Source organism: Haliotis cracherodii, unplaced genomic scaffold, assembly GCF_022045235.1.
Source record: "Haliotis cracherodii isolate W230 unplaced genomic scaffold, xgHalCrac1.p SCAF_10, whole genome shotgun sequence".
NCBI classification, from domain to species: domain Eukaryota; kingdom Metazoa; phylum Mollusca; class Gastropoda; order Lepetellida; family Haliotidae; genus Haliotis; species Haliotis cracherodii.
Genome location: NW_027266265.1, coordinates 43,408,340 through 43,426,421, shown reverse-complemented (window position 1 = coordinate 43,426,421; position 18,082 = coordinate 43,408,340). Strand labels below are relative to the sequence as shown.

General features: G+C 41.3%; 1 protein-coding gene across 1 annotated transcript in view; it reads right to left on the bottom strand.

Moving 5' to 3' along the window:
* The window catches only part of LOC139451018 (N-acetylglucosamine-1-phosphodiester alpha-N-acetylglucosaminidase-like), a 44,932-nt gene extending 27,829 nt beyond the window's left edge, over positions 1–17,103 (bottom strand). The window contains exons 1-2 of the mRNA XM_071232837.1: positions 16,978–17,103; positions 7,330–7,742 (exon numbers count right to left, since the gene is read on the bottom strand). Of these exons, the coding sequence (XP_071088938.1) occupies positions 7,330–7,742; positions 16,978–17,039 (475 nt within the window). The 5' untranslated portion in view covers positions 17,040–17,103. The remainder of the gene's footprint in view (positions 1–7,329; positions 7,743–16,977) is intronic.
* Positions 17,104–18,082: the final 979 nt, after the last annotated feature.

The window sequence follows — 18,082 nt, the reverse complement described above, 5'->3', positions numbered from 1 at the left end:
ATAATTTCATCGGTTTTTCGAAAAAATTTGTTGCCAACGGGGTTCAAACCCACATCATTAGATTTGAGGAAGTGTAATTGTCAACCTCATCTACGGTGGCACATGAAGGTATGGTGTGCAACTATTAAACTATTAAATATTTTCATAATTTTGCATAATGCTTAAAAGCTCAAAATAACATGCATTTAACATTATTCCAGTTATATCACAGCGTGTCAGCTTAATGTGGGAGGAAAGCCCAAAGTGATGCAGGTCTCAGACGTTTACCACTTCAGTGAAACCAACGAGCACAGGTATGGATCTGACAAACCTAGAAACATAATCGGGGCAAACCAGGATTCGAACCCACAATCATAGGTTTCTGGTGTGCCCAAGGGATGCACAACGCCTTAGACAACTGGGCCACCCGTGCCCCCCATAGCTGCCCCAGAATTCCAGGGATTTTGAGACTAGGAACATTCTAGACAGACTAGTTGTTTTCTCCCAAAATCTAGTTGTTTTACATAACCACTAGCCCGAAATGAACTTTGGACTGTAGTTGGGAAAATATAATCAAAATCATGGTTCAACAAAATACTTTGTACTTATTACATACAGATATACATTTTTAAAACAAAATGCTAATTTCTGAAATAACATTTTATGATCAAACACATTTAATTGTTCTGGTTCTGCATCATGGCATATTTGTCTGAATATCCATAAATAATAGTTTTTTTATCTGGCCCAATATTTTGTTTGCTGTTTAATGCTGCACTTAGCAATATTCCAGCTTAATGACAGTGCTTTGTAAATAATCGAGTCTGGAACAGACAATCCAGTGATTGACATCATGAGCATTATCGCATTTGGGATGAGATGACATGCATCAACCAAGTCAGCGAGTCTGACCACCTGATCCGTTTAGTCGCCTCTTACGTCAAGTATGATCACATTTTACTGCAAGCTTGGGTTGCTGAAGACCTATTCTAATCCGAATCTTCACGGTCATCTGGCCCAATAACAATCATGAAGCTGCCAACCCCCTTTTGGTATGCAGAACTTGGGGGTCTATTTGAGGGGGGTATTCTGGTCTCATCAGTGTGGCATCCAGGACGGAAAAATAATTTTATTAATTATGTGGATTTATCCATTATATAATTTTTGTTGTTGATATTTTTTCACTAATTTAACTTCAATTCACACCCTTTTAATGAGCTAGGTAGGTATAGTTTTTGTCTGTGAGCAACATTCTGCCTTTGTAGATAGAATTTTGACATGTGCTATTGAAATTTGTGTTAAGTATAGTATTCAGGGGTCAGCAAATGAGACACGGGGTGAAAAATTATATGGTATTCAGGATTTAGGGGAGGAAGGAGGTTTGCAACCCTTAATCATTTTATTGATGTAAAATGAATTCACCCATAGTAGAACAAATGTAACCGTTATGAACACTGTAAGCACAAATGGTAAAGATGACAACTATTTCAGCAATGATCAAGCATACAGCATGCAGAGTATTCCAGCATGAAACAAAACACCAACAGCTGTCGCAGTATGCCGACCACTAGACCAACACATAGTCTGCTGAAAATGTATAATTTTGATAGAAACAAGCAGCTACATTTAACAGTCGCAGACTTAACGTGTACGCGAGACAGCTCTGCCGTCTCTTGTACGCGAGACGGGTGCGGTCCGCAGTACTCAATGAAGCGCTTGATACTAATTAATTCAATCACCGTGGCTGTGCTGTCACCTGCGACCTCCATGAAAATTATTAAAGCACTATGTCAAATCGTGTGCATAGAGGCATCTGCCTTCCTATCTTCACATACCCTATTTTCGAACATTTAAGACATGTCAACATGTCATTCTGGACTGGATACACTTGAAAGTGTACATGTCGAAGCTAGCGACCAGTTATCGCCATGTTTTTCATGTTATTTCTGACATATTCCGTGTTTAAAGTGAAAAGGAGCCAAAGTCAATAGTGTTCATAACGACTTTTGAAGCCTTTGTAAATGCACTCTGTGAGTGAGTGAGTGAGTGAGTGAGGTTTTATGCTGCTTTTAGCAATATTCCAGCTAAATGTTATCAAAATAAGGCAAGTGGACTATACACGTAAGTTTCTATCACTGATGTGACTGAACATGCATCAATACAACCTATTATTGAAAAATGCAGTTTAATATTTATGGCTATTTGCTGCATGTGCATGTCCAAACACAATGTGTGACTAATGCTTATCTGTTCACGCAACATCTACCCCTTAACACACTCAATAGCTTTCTATACCATTCTCCATTGCTAAAAATTATCCCTCTGTTCATGTTCTTTCCTGTAGCTGCAGCTATCACTGAAGATTTGCATCATGATTTGCACTTAGATTAGTCAACTACAGCCTGAAATGTTTATATTTACGACAGATATATTTTTCCAGAATTTAATTGCCCATAATTAAGGGTGCATATAACACACGGGTGAGTATCATATACAAATAAATAAGTCCTGTGTACATTGATCAGTTGGAAGGGTTCTAATTGGGATTGTTCACTATCCAATATATTAGCAAATATCGCCGTGGGCACTCGAATACGGTATTACATAATTCTCATTTTAAATTGTGCATATTACCATGATTACACATATAGTTGTTGTAGATCATTGAAGTCACACGTATTTAATAAAAATGACCTTTGAGGTAAGAAATTGTGATAAAAAATCAAACTCCGACGTTCATACAGTTTGACCTCACTCTATGAAGGTTCATACTCCGATGAACTCACACAAAGTGAAAGTCAGTTCTTAATTTTAATGCAGTGCATCTTCCTGAGGCAAGGGAGTTCACTGACCATAAACGTCCAGTTGAAGAGGGAATGAGTATAGACTGCTAGAGCTGAAGAGGGGATGAGTATAGGCTGCTAGAGCTGAAGAGGGGATGAGTATAGACTGCTAGAGCTGAAGAGGGAATGAGTACAGGCTGCTACACCTGAAGAGGGGATGAGTAAAGGCTGCTAGAGCTGAAGAGGGAATGAGTATAGGCTGCTACACCTGAAGAGGGGATGAGTATAGGCTGCTTGAGAGGATGAGTATAGACTGCTAGAGCTGAAGAGGGGATGAGTATAGGCTGCTACAACTGAAGAGGGGATGAGTATGGACTGCTACAGCTGAAGAGGGGATGAGTATAGGCTGCTAGAGCTGAAGAAGGGATGATTATAGACTGCTAGTGCTGAAGAGGGGATGGGCACATACTGCTAGAGCTGAAGAGGGGATGAGTATAGGCTGCTACAACTGAAGAGGGGATGAGTATGGACTGCTACAGCTGAAGAGGGGATGAGTATAGGCTGCTAGAGCTGAAGAAGGGATGATTATAGACTGCTAGTGCTGAAGAGGGGATGGGCATAGGCTGCTACAGCTGAAGAGGGGATGGGCATAGGCTGGTACAGTTGAAGAGGGGATGATTATAGGCTGCTAGAGCTGAAGAGGGGATGAGTATAGGCTGCTAGAGCTGAAGAGGGGATGAGTATAGACTGCTAGAGCTGAAGAGGGGATGAGTATAGACTGCTAGAGCTGAAGAGGGAATGGGCATAGGCTGCTACACCTGAAGAGGGGATGATTATAGGCTGCTAGAGCTGAAGAGGGGAAAAGTATAGGCTGCTAGAGCTGAAGAGGGGATGAGTGTAGGCTGTTAGAGCTGAAGAGGGGATGAGTATAGGCTGCTAGAGCTGAAGAGGGGATGAGTATAGGCTGCTAGAGCTGAAGAGGGAATGAGTATAGACTGCTAGTGCTGAAGAGGGGATGGGCATAGGCTGCTACAGCTGAAGAGGGGATGGGCATAGGCTGCTACAGTTGAAGAGGGGATGATTATAGGCTGCTAGAGCTGAAGAGGGGATGAGTATAGACTGCTAGAGCTGAAGAGGGGATGAGTATTGACTGCTAGAGCTGAAGAGGGAATGGGCATAGGCTGCTACACCTGAAGAGGGGATGATTATAGGCTGCTAGAGCTGAAGAGGGGAAAAGTATAGGCTGCTAGAGCTGAAGAGGGGATGAGTGTAGGCTGTTAGAGCTGAAGAGGGGATGAGTATAGACTGCTAGAGCTGAAGAGGGAATGAGTATAGGCTGCTACAGCTGAAGAGGGGATGATTATAGGCTGCTAGAGCTGAAGAGGGGAAAAGTATAGGCTGCTAGAGCTGAAGAGGGGATGAGTGTAGGCTGCTACAGCTGAAGAGGGGATGATTATAGGCTGCTAGAGCTGAAGAGGGGAAAAGTATAGGCTGCTACAGCTGAAGAGGGGATGAGAGTAGGCTGTTAGAGCTGAAGAGGGGATGAGTTTAGACTGATACAGCTGAAGAGGGGATAAGTATAGGCTGCTACAGCTGAAGAGGGGATGAGAGTAGGCTGTTAGAGCTGAAGAGGGGATGAGTAAAGGCTGCTACAGTTGAAGAGGTGATGAGTATAGACTGCTAGAGCTGAAGAGGGGAAAAGTATAGGCTGCTACAGCTGAAGAGGGGATGAGAGTAGGCTGCTAGAGCTGAAGAGGGGATGAGTATAGGCTGCTACAGCTGAAGAGGGGATGAGAGTAGGCTGCTACAGCTGAAGAGGGGATGAGTATAGGCTGCTAGAGCTGAAGAGGGAATGAGTATAGGCTGCTACAGCTGAAGAGGGGATGAGTATAGGCTGCTAGAGCTGAAGAGGGGAAAAGTATAGGCTGCTAAAGCTGAAGAGGGGATGAGTGTAGGCTGCTACAGCTGAAGAGGGGATGATTATAGGCTGCTAGAGCTGAAGAGGGGAAAAGTATAGGCTGCTACAGCTGAAGAGGGGATGAGAGTAGGCTGTTAGAGCTGAAGAGGGGATGAGTATAGACTGATACAGCTGAAGAGGGGATAAGTATAGGCTGCTACAGCTGAAGAGGGGATGAGAGCAGGCTGTTAGAGCTGAAGAGGGGATGAGTAAAGGCTGCTACAGTTGAAGAGGTGATGAGTATAGACTGCTAGAGCTGAAGAGGGGATGAGTATAGGCTGCTAGAGCTGAAGAGGGGATGAGTATAGGCTGCTAGAGCTGAAGAGGGAATGAGTATAGGCTGCTACACCTGAAGAGGGGATGAGTATAGGCTGCTTGAGAGGATGAGTATAGACTGCTAGAGCTGAAGAGGGGATGAGTATAGGCTGCTACAACTGAAGAGGGGATGAGTATGGACTGCTACAGCTGAAGAGGGGATGAGTATAGGCTGCTAGAGCTGAAGAAGGGATGATTATAGACTGCTAGTGCTGAAGAGGGGATGGGCACATACTGCTAGAGCTGAAGAGGGGATGAGTATAGGCTGCTACAACTGAAGAGGGGATGAGTATGGACTGCTACAGCTGAAGAGGGGATGAGTATAGGCTGCTAGAGCTGAAGAAGGGATGATTATAGACTGCTAGTGCTGAAGAGGGGATGGGCATAGGCTGCTACAGCTGAAGAGGGGATGGGCATAGGCTGGTACAGTTGAAGAGGGGATGATTATAGGCTGCTAGAGCTGAAGAGGGGATGAGTATAGGCTGCTAGAGCTGAAGAGGGGATGAGTATAGACTGCTAGAGCTGAAGAGGGGATGAGTATAGACTGCTAGAGCTGAAGAGGGAATGGGCATAGGCTGCTACACCTGAAGAGGGGATGATTATAGGCTGCTAGAGCTGAAGAGGGGAAAAGTATAGGCTGCTAGAGCTGAAGAGGGGATGAGTGTAGGCTGTTAGAGCTGAAGAGGGGATGAGTATAGGCTGCTAGAGCTGAAGAGGGGATGAGTATAGGCTGCTAGAGCTGAAGAGGGAATGAGTATAGACTGCTAGTGCTGAAGAGGGGATGGGCATAGGCTGCTACAGCTGAAGAGGGGATGGGCATAGGCTGCTACAGTTGAAGAGGGGATGATTATAGGCTGCTAGAGCTGAAGAGGGGATGAGTATAGACTGCTAGAGCTGAAGAGGGGATGAGTATTGACTGCTAGAGCTGAAGAGGGAATGGGCATAGGCTGCTACACCTGAAGAGGGGATGATTATAGGCTGCTAGAGCTGAAGAGGGGAAAAGTATAGGCTGCTAGAGCTGAAGAGGGGATGAGTGTAGGCTGTTAGAGCTGAAGAGGGGATGAGTATAGACTGCTAGAGCTGAAGAGGGAATGAGTATAGGCTGCTACAGCTGAAGAGGGGATGATTATAGGCTGCTAGAGCTGAAGAGGGGAAAAGTATAGGCTGCTAGAGCTGAAGAGGGGATGAGTGTAGGCTGCTACAGCTGAAGAGGGGATGATTATAGGCTGCTAGAGCTGAAGAGGGGAAAAGTATAGGCTGCTACAGCTGAAGAGGGGATGAGAGTAGGCTGTTAGAGCTGAAGAGGGGATGAGTTTAGACTGATACAGCTGAAGAGGGGATAAGTATAGGCTGCTACAGCTGAAGAGGGGATGAGAGTAGGCTGTTAGAGCTGAAGAGGGGATGAGTAAAGGCTGCTACAGTTGAAGAGGTGATGAGTATAGACTGCTAGAGCTGAAGAGGGGAAAAGTATAGGCTGCTACAGCTGAAGAGGGGATGAGAGTAGGCTGCTAGAGCTGAAGAGGGGATGAGTATAGGCTGCTACAGCTGAAGAGGGGATGAGAGTAGGCTGCTACAGCTGAAGAGGGGATGAGTATAGGCTGCTAGAGCTGAAGAGGGAATGAGTATAGGCTGCTACAGCTGAAGAGGGGATGATTATAGGCTGCTAGAGCTGAAGAGGGGAAAAGTATAGGCTGCTAAAGCTGAAGAGGGGATGAGTGTAGGCTGCTACAGCTGAAGAGGGGATGATTATAGGCTGCTAGAGCTGAAGAGGGGAAAAGTATAGGCTGCTACAGCTGAAGAGGGGATGAGAGTAGGCTGTTAGAGCTGAAGAGGGGATGAGTATAGACTGATACAGCTGAAGAGGGGATAAGTATAGGCTGCTACAGCTGAAGAGGGGATGAGAGCAGGCTGTTAGAGCTGAAGAGGGGATGAGTAAAGGCTGCTACAGTTGAAGAGGTGATGAGTATAGACTGCTAGAGCTGAAGAGGGGATGAGTATAGGCTGCTAGAGCTGAAGAGGGGATGAGAGTAGGCTGCTAGAGCTGAAGAGGGGATGAGAGTAGGCTGCTAGAGCTGAAGAGGGGATGAGTATAGGCTGCTACAGTTGAAGAGGTGATGAGTATAGACTGCTAGAGCTGAAGAGGGGATGAGTATAGGCTGCTAGAGCTGAAGAGGGGATGAGCAACGGTAGCTGAGAAGGGGATGAATAGAGGCTGCAGAGAAGGGGATGAGAGCAGAATTAGGATGACTGTCATAAAACACATACGCTCTGGGGTCTGTAAGAGACTAATCTTACCATAGCATTCTCCTGTGTGTGTGTTAAAGAACCCTGCATTGGTTGCCAGGACACAATGTTTCTGTTTAGCACTCTCCCTCACGGTGGCTCTTTCAGCACTCCCATTTAAACACATCCCAGGGGCACCAGGCTCAAGGATGGAAAATGTTCTCACAGGGTTATTAACTTTTTGATACAGCACCGTGACAGTCCTCTTGTTATAATAATACTCTCCTATACTCTTGAGCTGATGTCTGGACTCGACTAGCGGGAGAGTCAAGTTGACACTGCTGTGTGCTTTATGCTTCGAGTGTGTCAGGTTCCCATATTTTATATGCTGGCAGTCTCGCACTTCTCGATGCGTTCGATGTGAACCATGATGGGAAAGATATGGCAGCAACAAGTCCATCCCCTCATCACCGACTTTCTGACCACTGTAAGACAAAATACATGACCGTTGAATATTGGTAATAAGCACATTTTATGATATATTCATGATATTAGATACTATTTGTGATTGTGATTGGTTGGTTTGTTGTTTTACGCCGCACTCAGCAATATTCAAGCTATATGACGGCGGTCTGTAAATAATCAAGTCTGGACCAGATAATCCAGTGATTAATATCATGAGCATCGATCCACGCAATTGGGATCGATGACATGCATCAACCAAGTCAGCGTGCCTGACCACAGGATCCCGTTAGATCTCAAATCTTTTTGGATGAGGTTTACAGATACAAGATACTAGGGCTGTATCCATTCATGAATTGAATTTGTTATTCGTGACCAATAGAATCGAAAATTTATGAATATGCAGTCATCTTCATTTACCATGTTTCCATACCCTGTATCTAAAAATATCCATAAGAACATATTATATGCATAGATTTCTTCAAAGACAACAATTTTATAACAGTTAATTTGACAGTAATGTGGTCACTGGTCATTGTCGCATTTGAGCAGATACTAGTACCTGGATAAGTGAAATATATAATTGTATAATATGTTAATAATTAACATCCATGTCAAATAATTTGTGTTGCTTTTGTTTCATTGAATATAACAAATAATACATGAACTGCTGACTTGTTATTAATATTGTGAATTAATATTCGTTAACCTATATTCGGGATACAAATCATATTTGCCTCATAGTGTATTCGTTGCAGCCCTACAAGATACTACTTATACTTGTACAATTTACAGTCGAACTTGGTTGTGTCAAACTTGTATGTGTCGAAGTTCCGGTTCTCTCAACTCTTTTGGGTGTCCCAAGTATGCAAATAAAGCAAAAAACTCCCCTGATGACTCGAACATCCACACACCAAACTTTCAATCACTTCACACACAATTGTCTGACCTGCAACTGCAATTACATCAAAGGCAGGATATCTTCTAACAACAAGCAAATACCCAATCAAGCCTAACTACCTTGCACACCTGACAACAATGGTGCAAGCTGATAACTATATATATACACATCGGCAGCAAGTTGCTTTAATTTACTCATATGACGGCTGATGACACATGAAAATTGAGAAATGAGTAAACATGTGAAGGTTATATCAGTGAATCTATTATTCGAGATAAGACTTAAACAATGAGGTCAATCCAGATGGGGACCATGAGATCGATGATACGTCAAAGTTGCCACCCCCTTTACTACCGACAGCCTGGGCAATGAAATTCATTTACAACTTGAAATCTAGTGTTGCGTCCGGACCTGGTATTACTCTCTCATAACATGATGTTTTGGATTTGGAAAATGCACTTGGTTGTCTCGAACCCCGGACCACATTTTTCCAGGTCCCCATGAGTTCAACACAAAGAGATATGACTGTATACGAGTGCCATTCAATATATAACCAGCCTAACCTATTTGCTACTGCTCCTCACTTCTTCTTTTTCCACATAACCACCATTGAGGTCTATGCACTTTGTCCAGCGATGTGTGAGAGCTAGAAGCCCGTTGTGATAGAACTGTCGTGAGTTCATCATCGGACAGGAAATGACGTCCACGCAGTTTTTTCTTCCAGTTTGGGAAGAGAAAGTAGTCGCTTGGTGCCAGGTCTGGTGATTGACGCACATACAGCCTTCTGATCATCACTCAGACATTTCGGGACCCATCGGGCAGACAGCTTCCTCATACCCAGACAATCATGCAAAATGGTATGGACACTTCCCTCAGAAATGTCCAAGGCCTTGGCCATTTCTGACACCTTCATTCACCTGTCTTTGACAACCAGTTGTCTCACAGCTTCACTGGTTTGGTCATTGGTCGCCTCTACAGGCCTGCCAGGGCGTGGCTCATCTTCCAGGTTCACCTGACCCCTCTTAAAGTCTGCAACCCAGAATTTGACCTGTGCATACGAAGGTGCACTGTCCCCATAAACATCTGACAATTCATCATGTATCTCCTTTCCCGGTTTCCCTTTTAAGTAGAGGTACCTAATAACAGCCCTGTATTCAACCTTTGACGATCATTTGGGAGAATCTACCCTTGCCATCTTTATAGATCACGTGTGTGACTCCAAATACAATTTCCTCAGTGAAACTTTGTCTATGCACGTGACATACATTGGTGCACAGCACGTGACAAACATGCAACCGTTAAGATCTGATAAATAGCTTAGGCTGGTTATATATTGAATGGCCCTCGTATCTTTGTCTGACCATGCTAACTGGTGTACTACGTCCAACCCTGAAGTATGTATCCACTATCATCTAACTGTACATATTAAACATATTTTATATTCCAAAAAGACAAAGGTATTGAGCACATGTGCACCACTTACTGCCGACTTCTCCCTATATACAGTTAAACATAATATTGCATAATGGAAATGAATAATTTACAACTGAAGCTTGCATTGCGGAAACATAGTGCATAATATATATACACCTAACTGTGACAGTGTCTGGGCAGTTTTTGAAACTAAGGGGATCCCGGCGTCCTTGAGGTTACCTCCAATATTATTTGAATGTAGGGATTCCTAAATCTATACATTTTAACACTGGGGTTATGACAGGGACCCCTTCACTCTCAAGCTTAATTTCAAACACTATGATGTGATCCAGCTTCCTGTCAACGTAAACATGAGGCCACATTTTCATAACTTGTTCTCCTTTGAGTTTTTGGTCTGAAATATCTCTATGTTCACGTCCACGGTAGTGATGATTGCAAACGCTGTACTTGAGAAACTTGGCAAAATGATTGTTTTGTTAATGTTTCATGCCGCACTCAGCAATATTCCAGCTTTATGACGGCAGTATGTAAATAATTGAGTCTGGACCAGACAATCCAGAGAGAGTAACAAAAGTTATATTTATATTACTTTCTTAGTAAAGTACAGATTCTGTACTTTTGTCAGAGGGGTACACAAGGTATGTGATCTAGATTATGAGTTGTCAGACTTTCCTTTTTGGAAGCCTCTGTGGCTGAGTGGGTTAGATCATTGACTTTGTGTGTTGGCGATTAGGTTCCTCACTCTGGTAGTGTGGGTTCAATCCTTGATGAGACTCAACCCCCAAAAGTACTAGAATATGTACTTTACTAAGAAAGTGTTATCCCAAATATAACATTTGTTACATTTGACCACTTTTCTAAATGGCATTGTGTGTTCATAATCCAGAGAGACATCATGAGCATTGATCTGAGCAATGGGACACAATGACATACGAGAACAAAGTCAGTGAACATGACCAACCGATCCCGTAATTCACCACTTACGACATGCATGGGTTACCATGGTTACTGAAGACCAATTCAAACCCCAAGGTTAACATGGTTGAATTACTACCCAGACACAAGTCAACAGACAAAGTGGTTATTTACCCAATCCTGTTAGTCACTAGTGATGGGTTTCGGATGTTTAAAGTGCATTACAATATGTTACAATGCACAAGGCCATATTGCAATACATTTATAGAATAACCCACGAGTTACGAGTGATTACGGAAAATATGTCACGAGTGAAATTAATGTTTTAAGTTCCGAGCTTTATATTAATATGAATATGGGTAATAAATATTGCAATACATATCACAATATGTGGTAAAATAATTCAAAATTTTGAATTCAGAGGAAATTTGCAACATCAATGCAGGGAATGAAGTTCCTAAATGAACAAATCAAGATGCTGGAACAGCATAATCTCTACTCATTCAATACATATGCACGGATGCACGCTCCGGGTAAGTGATGACTTTGTGTTACACCACTGCCATAGAACTCCAGAATGCGAAACATTTCGAAAGAACAGGAATTTGGCCAGTGTATATTATTAAACACATCATAAAAATCGCTATTTGAAATCACCCGATATACTGAGCATTAAAAAATGATGTGACCCATAATGGGATAGCCTCAGATCTTTGTTTAGCGGTAGCGAGAATTAAGACCTGATTTTAATGAGATTGGTTTTACAACATAGGTGTGGGTTACTATGGGTTGATCAATCTCATTAAAATCAGGTCTTAGTTCTCGCTGTCGCATATTAAGATCTGAGGACATTCCATTATGGGTCACGTCAGACCGACCTTTGACCGACCAATGGAATGACCGATCAGAAGGGAGCTTTCTCGTGCTTTACGGCACTAATTTCAAATTGGCGACTACCCTTCGAAACATTTTGACAAATTCTCGATTACAAATTTCAAACCTGAACAAAAGAACATTCTGGAATGGCTAATAGATGGTCTAGATTGTATGGATATAGTCGTTAAACACGTAACTATCGTTCGGAGTTAATGTTTTCGAGGCTGCATGATTAGAAATCACATTCCGACTGTCACTGTCATAATCTGGTAAGCGATGATCTGATTGGTCGGAAGAAAGGTCGTTCTGACGTGACCCCTAATGATTGGTCCTCAGATCTTTGTTTAGCGGTAGCGAGAACTGAGGTCTGATTTTAATGAGATTGTGGGTTGATGAAAATCAATTCTAACCCAGAACTTCACAGGGTTCAAACACAACGAACAGTGCAGTGTACACAACTTTACTAAGCCAGTGGTCATGGATACAACTAAGCTGTCGCTACTGTCATGTCAACATGGTCAAACTGACCTGCAAACTTATAGTTCCAAGGATACAAATGCTACTGCTGTTACACATTTACAACCAAATTAAACTATCATGATCGGTGACAGATGTAGCATGCAATACAAACATTGTACTTGTGACTTGTTTTTTCCCCAAAATTACCAGTTGGTGGATATTTTGTGTTTATCAGTTCGACTACTTTGTATTACTAATGCTAGACTTTAGTGGAACACAAAACAGTCAAACAAAATTAAGGGTGCGGAGTCTGGTGGACAGAGAAATATTACTAGCCTAAGATATAGAATATGGAGAAGGTATATCATGGTATATATATATAAATATAACCATAAGAGGGAAAGAGGTGGGATTTTGCATTGTGACAAGACATTTTTCCAGCTGCATCTGCTAAACCAGATATTTTTATTATTAAAACTATCTAAATATTTGTTTACAAAAAACACCTTGCAATAATGTATTTTGTGTGGCAAACAATCTGATTCATTTTCAACAGTCTGACCAGAGACCATATAATAGAGGGACGGCCCTCTAGCCTATGCGCGAAACCATCAGTGCTACGGCTTGTACTGCGCAGCCTGTCCGGAAGCGAGCAGAAATGCGTTCACTGTAGTCATCGTTGTTGCCTTTTTTCCCATGCAAAAGATATATTTCACAATACATAATTACACTCATGTATTTCTTAACATTGTTAACATTACAACTGAGATTTGTTGGTGCCCTAAAGCATGTCGTTGTCACTGTATTTGATGACTGTGATCACGCTTTGTCTTTGTCCGAGAGAACAAAATGGCGCACATGTAAAATCGGCAAAAGTGCAGATTTTGATTTTCAATAACGGCCTCTAATTCGCAGTGAAAGTCCTTGGTTACCTAGGTGTATAAAAAGGAGATATGTTAAAAATTGGCTTAGTGCCATTAACAAATTTAGGGCGGATGCGAAATTTCAGATTTTGACTCCAGAAATGGGACTAAATCTGAATTTTCCCGAAATAATTACACCATAACTCTAAATTTTCGCATGCTTTCAGACGAATGTGTTCTTATTATCGGTCCTGAATTTAATAGTTTTACATTCATCACGATTTCCCCTTTGGCTTGGTACCAACGTTATTTAGGTACGATCGGTAGTTTTTTTGGTATGATTTTTGGCGCAAGGCCATATTTTACGTCACATATTTTAAGTTAAATTACCATATAGCAGACGACATAACATGCATATTGTCTGTGATCATCATCCGCAAATATCCTTTGAAACATTCTACAAAGTCACTTATATTGTATGATATAAGAATTGTTTTTGTAAAACGCGTATTTTTTTTACCATTGCTTTCGCCATTTCTTCGTAAGTTTAACTTTGTTTCAGTTAGGCTTCTATCACATATCGCGCATATACTACCTACTACAATACTACATATTTGTTATCTTCTGTAGATTTTGTCTGTATAAATCATGACTCCATGTAATCAATTATTTATTTTATGCCGTGTAAATATTGATTATGAGCAAAATGATATTGTCCTAAACCCAATCATAATAATGTAAATATGATGAAGGTACTACTTACATTGTGTATTTACACAACAATGAAAACATCATACAAAAACAAAAATCCGTTACATGAAATATTTGTATAATAAAATTATCATTTGCTTTGTAATTGCCAAGAAAGAAGAAGGATTATATCGGCAGTTGTCGGGAGAGAAGTTCCAGACAACAAGGTCGAAGGTGTCATTCAGTAAAATATATAGATGGTCTATTGTCCTTTTCTGTGAAAAATACATTTATATATGTCAGAGTTTGTGATGTTTTGTTTTGTTTTAATAGTAATAGTTGCATGCTTCGTTCCAGGTTAGAGTTTAAAGTTTGTTTTTCATTGATCAGATATAGAAAACTATGATGAAAGAATTTGGAAAACAACAAACGTTACTACAGTTTACGATATACTAGTACATATCTAGTAGCATGCTCGTTGAAGATATATTGTTATACCTGAAATATCTAATTATTTGTATGTTGAAATATCAATCTAATCGGGTAATATCGAATAACGATTGTAAAATTACAATCGTCCTCTTTGCTTTGGAATTTAATAGTAGCCTCCCTTTGAAAAAAAACTTACCTCGCTCCGGCAAACCCCATTATCACTGCTAGCCCCAAACTGGCATTAACCAATAACATTTGATTCTTTCGAAGCCCATTGTCGGACACATCGAAAATTCATTTAACAAAGCTCGTAGTTTAATGTGTATTTCTAATTCACTGGAACTATTAGCATTATAAAATAGTAGCGAATTTACATGAAATAAAAACATTAATATGGCGTCATTTTCTTTCTGGCGAATAGTAAAGCATTTACACCAGTCGGTGATCATGCATTTTTGCAAGTAAATCTAGTCTGGACTTATTATAAGATATGAAGTTAATCTGGAGATATATTTTGTGAACATCGGGAATATGGTGATATGTTACAAGTGTCTTCCTTGCTACTGGATGAGTTTTATTTACACTTCCTGAGTTCCTGTGCAATTTACCGGATCGTAGTTTTCTGTGGCGTTCGTAGTAGATTTGGTATATTTGTTTATTTATAATAGTTAACAATTGCAGCATAAAATGAGATATATTAACTGATTTTTAAAACAAATAGAATACATTATAAAATACTTTTGATATCGGAGCGGCTTTTTCTTCACACGCCCTCGAAAACTTACGCTTGTGGACAGACGTCATATTTTCATTTCCTATCTTTTTCTTTGAGTGAAACTTTTTGGGAGGTATTACCAACGGCTTGGTAGCAGTAACATCACTGTCATTCTATTTAGACCAAGAGTCATCCGAAACCAACCCATGATCGAAGAGAGGGAATTCTTCAAGTGGCATATCTAGGTCCAAGACGAAATCGTCCAAGTTAATGAAGTCGTCCATGGCTGTGGCGAATGTAAATTGAAATAAATGTTCCGGAAGACACACATGTTCAGCAAATAATTTGCAGCCAAATGACATGTGCTAATGAGAGATATCATAAAAAAATCTTTGTAATCCGCTAAAAGACGTCCTTTTATTGGATTGTTGCTGGTCGTAGTCGGAGAAATCTCGGCTAAGGGAATTAACTCTTACCCCGGATATTATATAATATTGTTTACGTGGTTACCAGAATGGTCTGTCGTGAATGTCTGCGCATCTACTGCGCATCTGCAGCGGTACAGAGAGGTTAACAGCAGGGTGTCGGGATGTATCAGTTACATGCCAGACCGTAGCGCTGATGGTTTATGATAAACTGTTGGGGAGGGCCGTCCCTCTATTATATGGTCTCTGGTCTGACGCATAAATATTTTTTTCATGCATTTTCTGCGACAATCTATTTATTTTTTTTATAAAATCCCACCCAAGGCCCCCAGTCAGTATTGGCATAAGCCATAAACATTGTTCTGTTATTCTTGCTTATTATGTACATGATTTATTTGAAACAAAAATGGTGCTAACCATTTTACAAAATTAAACAAACCAAATAACGCTGAAGTTCAAACAATCAGAATGTAGTGAGGTATTCCATCAGTGGGTAAATAAAGAATGTAAGGACAGACAGCTATACGCAAGCAGCAAAGGGCATTTAGAGCATGATTACACACAGCTTTGTTAGGGACAAAGGACTGGCGATGTATTGTAGAGGGGTTGGGGTGAGATTTCTCTGAGGACTGTATCATATTGTGCTGCCCCCCCACCCACCCCACCCAACACACACACACATTTTTGGTAATTGTTTTTTAATCGTCCCTCTGCCAAATACATGTAACTTTTTTCATGACAGCCTTGTCCCCTCCCCCCCTATCCCTATAATAAAAGAGAAGTCCCTAAATAATGTTCAAATTTATTACTTTTTATTTGATCGCACATCTCTCTTCGATCCTTAGGATAAGGGTAGGTTAAGCCTAACTCTGTCTTTAGTTCTCGGATCCCTTTTTGAACAAACACCCCTTCCAACACCCATTTACAATTCTTAGGCTTAGGCACCCCTTTACGATTCTTAGTGTTAGTTGTGAGGTACAGTAGACTTATCGGTTAGCTCTCTCTTTTAACTAAAACACTGTAATGTGAGGAAACTGTACAATTTTTTATCAAGTTTTAAGTTTAGCTGAGAAAATGGCTACAGCGCAGATGCATAAAGGTAAACAATCTGGTTTTGATGACGACCAAATCAAAAGTAATTGGTTAAATATACATTTATTTTCATGTTCAAACGCAGATCTGACGCTCATGTGGAGCTCTGAAATATAATTGAACTCTTATCACCCTGATCACTAATATTCCAGTTATTGGGAGCTCATTTCAAGGTTGACTTGTTTGCACAACACCTACAAGGAATATCACCAATAAATAATTCTACGATTTGAATATGTAAACAGATTTCCAGGAGTGCTAGGATAGGTGACAAGTGACCCCTTACTCATTGTTCACTGTGATCGTGAATCGCACGAGATGCTTATGATGCGGTTTCTGTCGTTCATGAAAACTGCAGTTGCAATCTCCTGACCAGTCGCCATACCCAGCTTGTAACTAGCGACCAGTCAACAGTGTTTTACTATAGAACTGTTTGTCCTAGAGAAGTGACAATACCTGCATATTTGAACCGAAACACCAATTGCTGCCAGAGTGACCAATCTGAAGACAATCGTCATCCCCAGCGCTGCTACAAAACCGATTTCTCGTCGACATTCGTTTCCTCCATCTGTTGTCGCTGAACTCTTCTGTGGACGGAGGTAAATAAAGTACGGTTAATACTAGTTGACATATGAGATAAAATCGAAATTTGATTCAACAAACAAATTCTAAAATGCCATAAAACGGAAATCGGATTTATCTGTGCATACAAACCGTCTTCAAGGGATTTCAGGTTTTAAAGACGGATGTAGACTGACAAGATGTGTTTGCAGAATCAAATTTCTTTTAAATACAGTATTCCATGATCAATTCAGTTGACCAGTTTTGATAAGTGTTTGTAAACATTTCGAAGTTTTGATACACGTTGGTGCGTGTACGATGCGTACGTGTGTAGGTGTGGGTGGGGAAATACTAGCTGGCTGGCGCATACAATGATACGTACGTATGGAGACGTAGGTTGCTGAGTGGTGCGCGTAGAATGATATGCACTTATGAATATGTAGAATGTTACCTGAGATGTAAGAATGTTGGGTCACGTGTACGATGATACCGACATGGTGCGTGTACGATGATACGTACGTGTGGAGATGTAGAATGTTTGCTGGTACGGGTATGGTGATACGTACCAATGGAGATGTTGAATGTTGACTGGAGCGTGTACGATGACACGTAGCAATTGCGATGTTGAATGTTGGCTGGCGTGTGTACGGTGATACGTACGTATTGAGATGTAGAATGTTGACAGGCGCGTGTACGGTGATACGTACGTATGGAGATGTAAAATGCTGGCTGAAGCGTGTACGGTGATACGTACGTATGGAGATGTAGAATGTTGGCTGGTGCCTGTACGATGATACGTACGAATGGAGATGTAGAATACTGGCTGGTGCGCGTACGATGATACGTACGTATGGAGATGTAGAATGTTGGCTGGTACGTGTACAATGATACGTGCGTATGGAGATGTAGAATGTTGGCTGGTGCGTGTACAATGATACGTGCGTATGGAGATATAGAATGTTGGCTGGTGCGTGTACAATGATACGTACGTATGGAGATG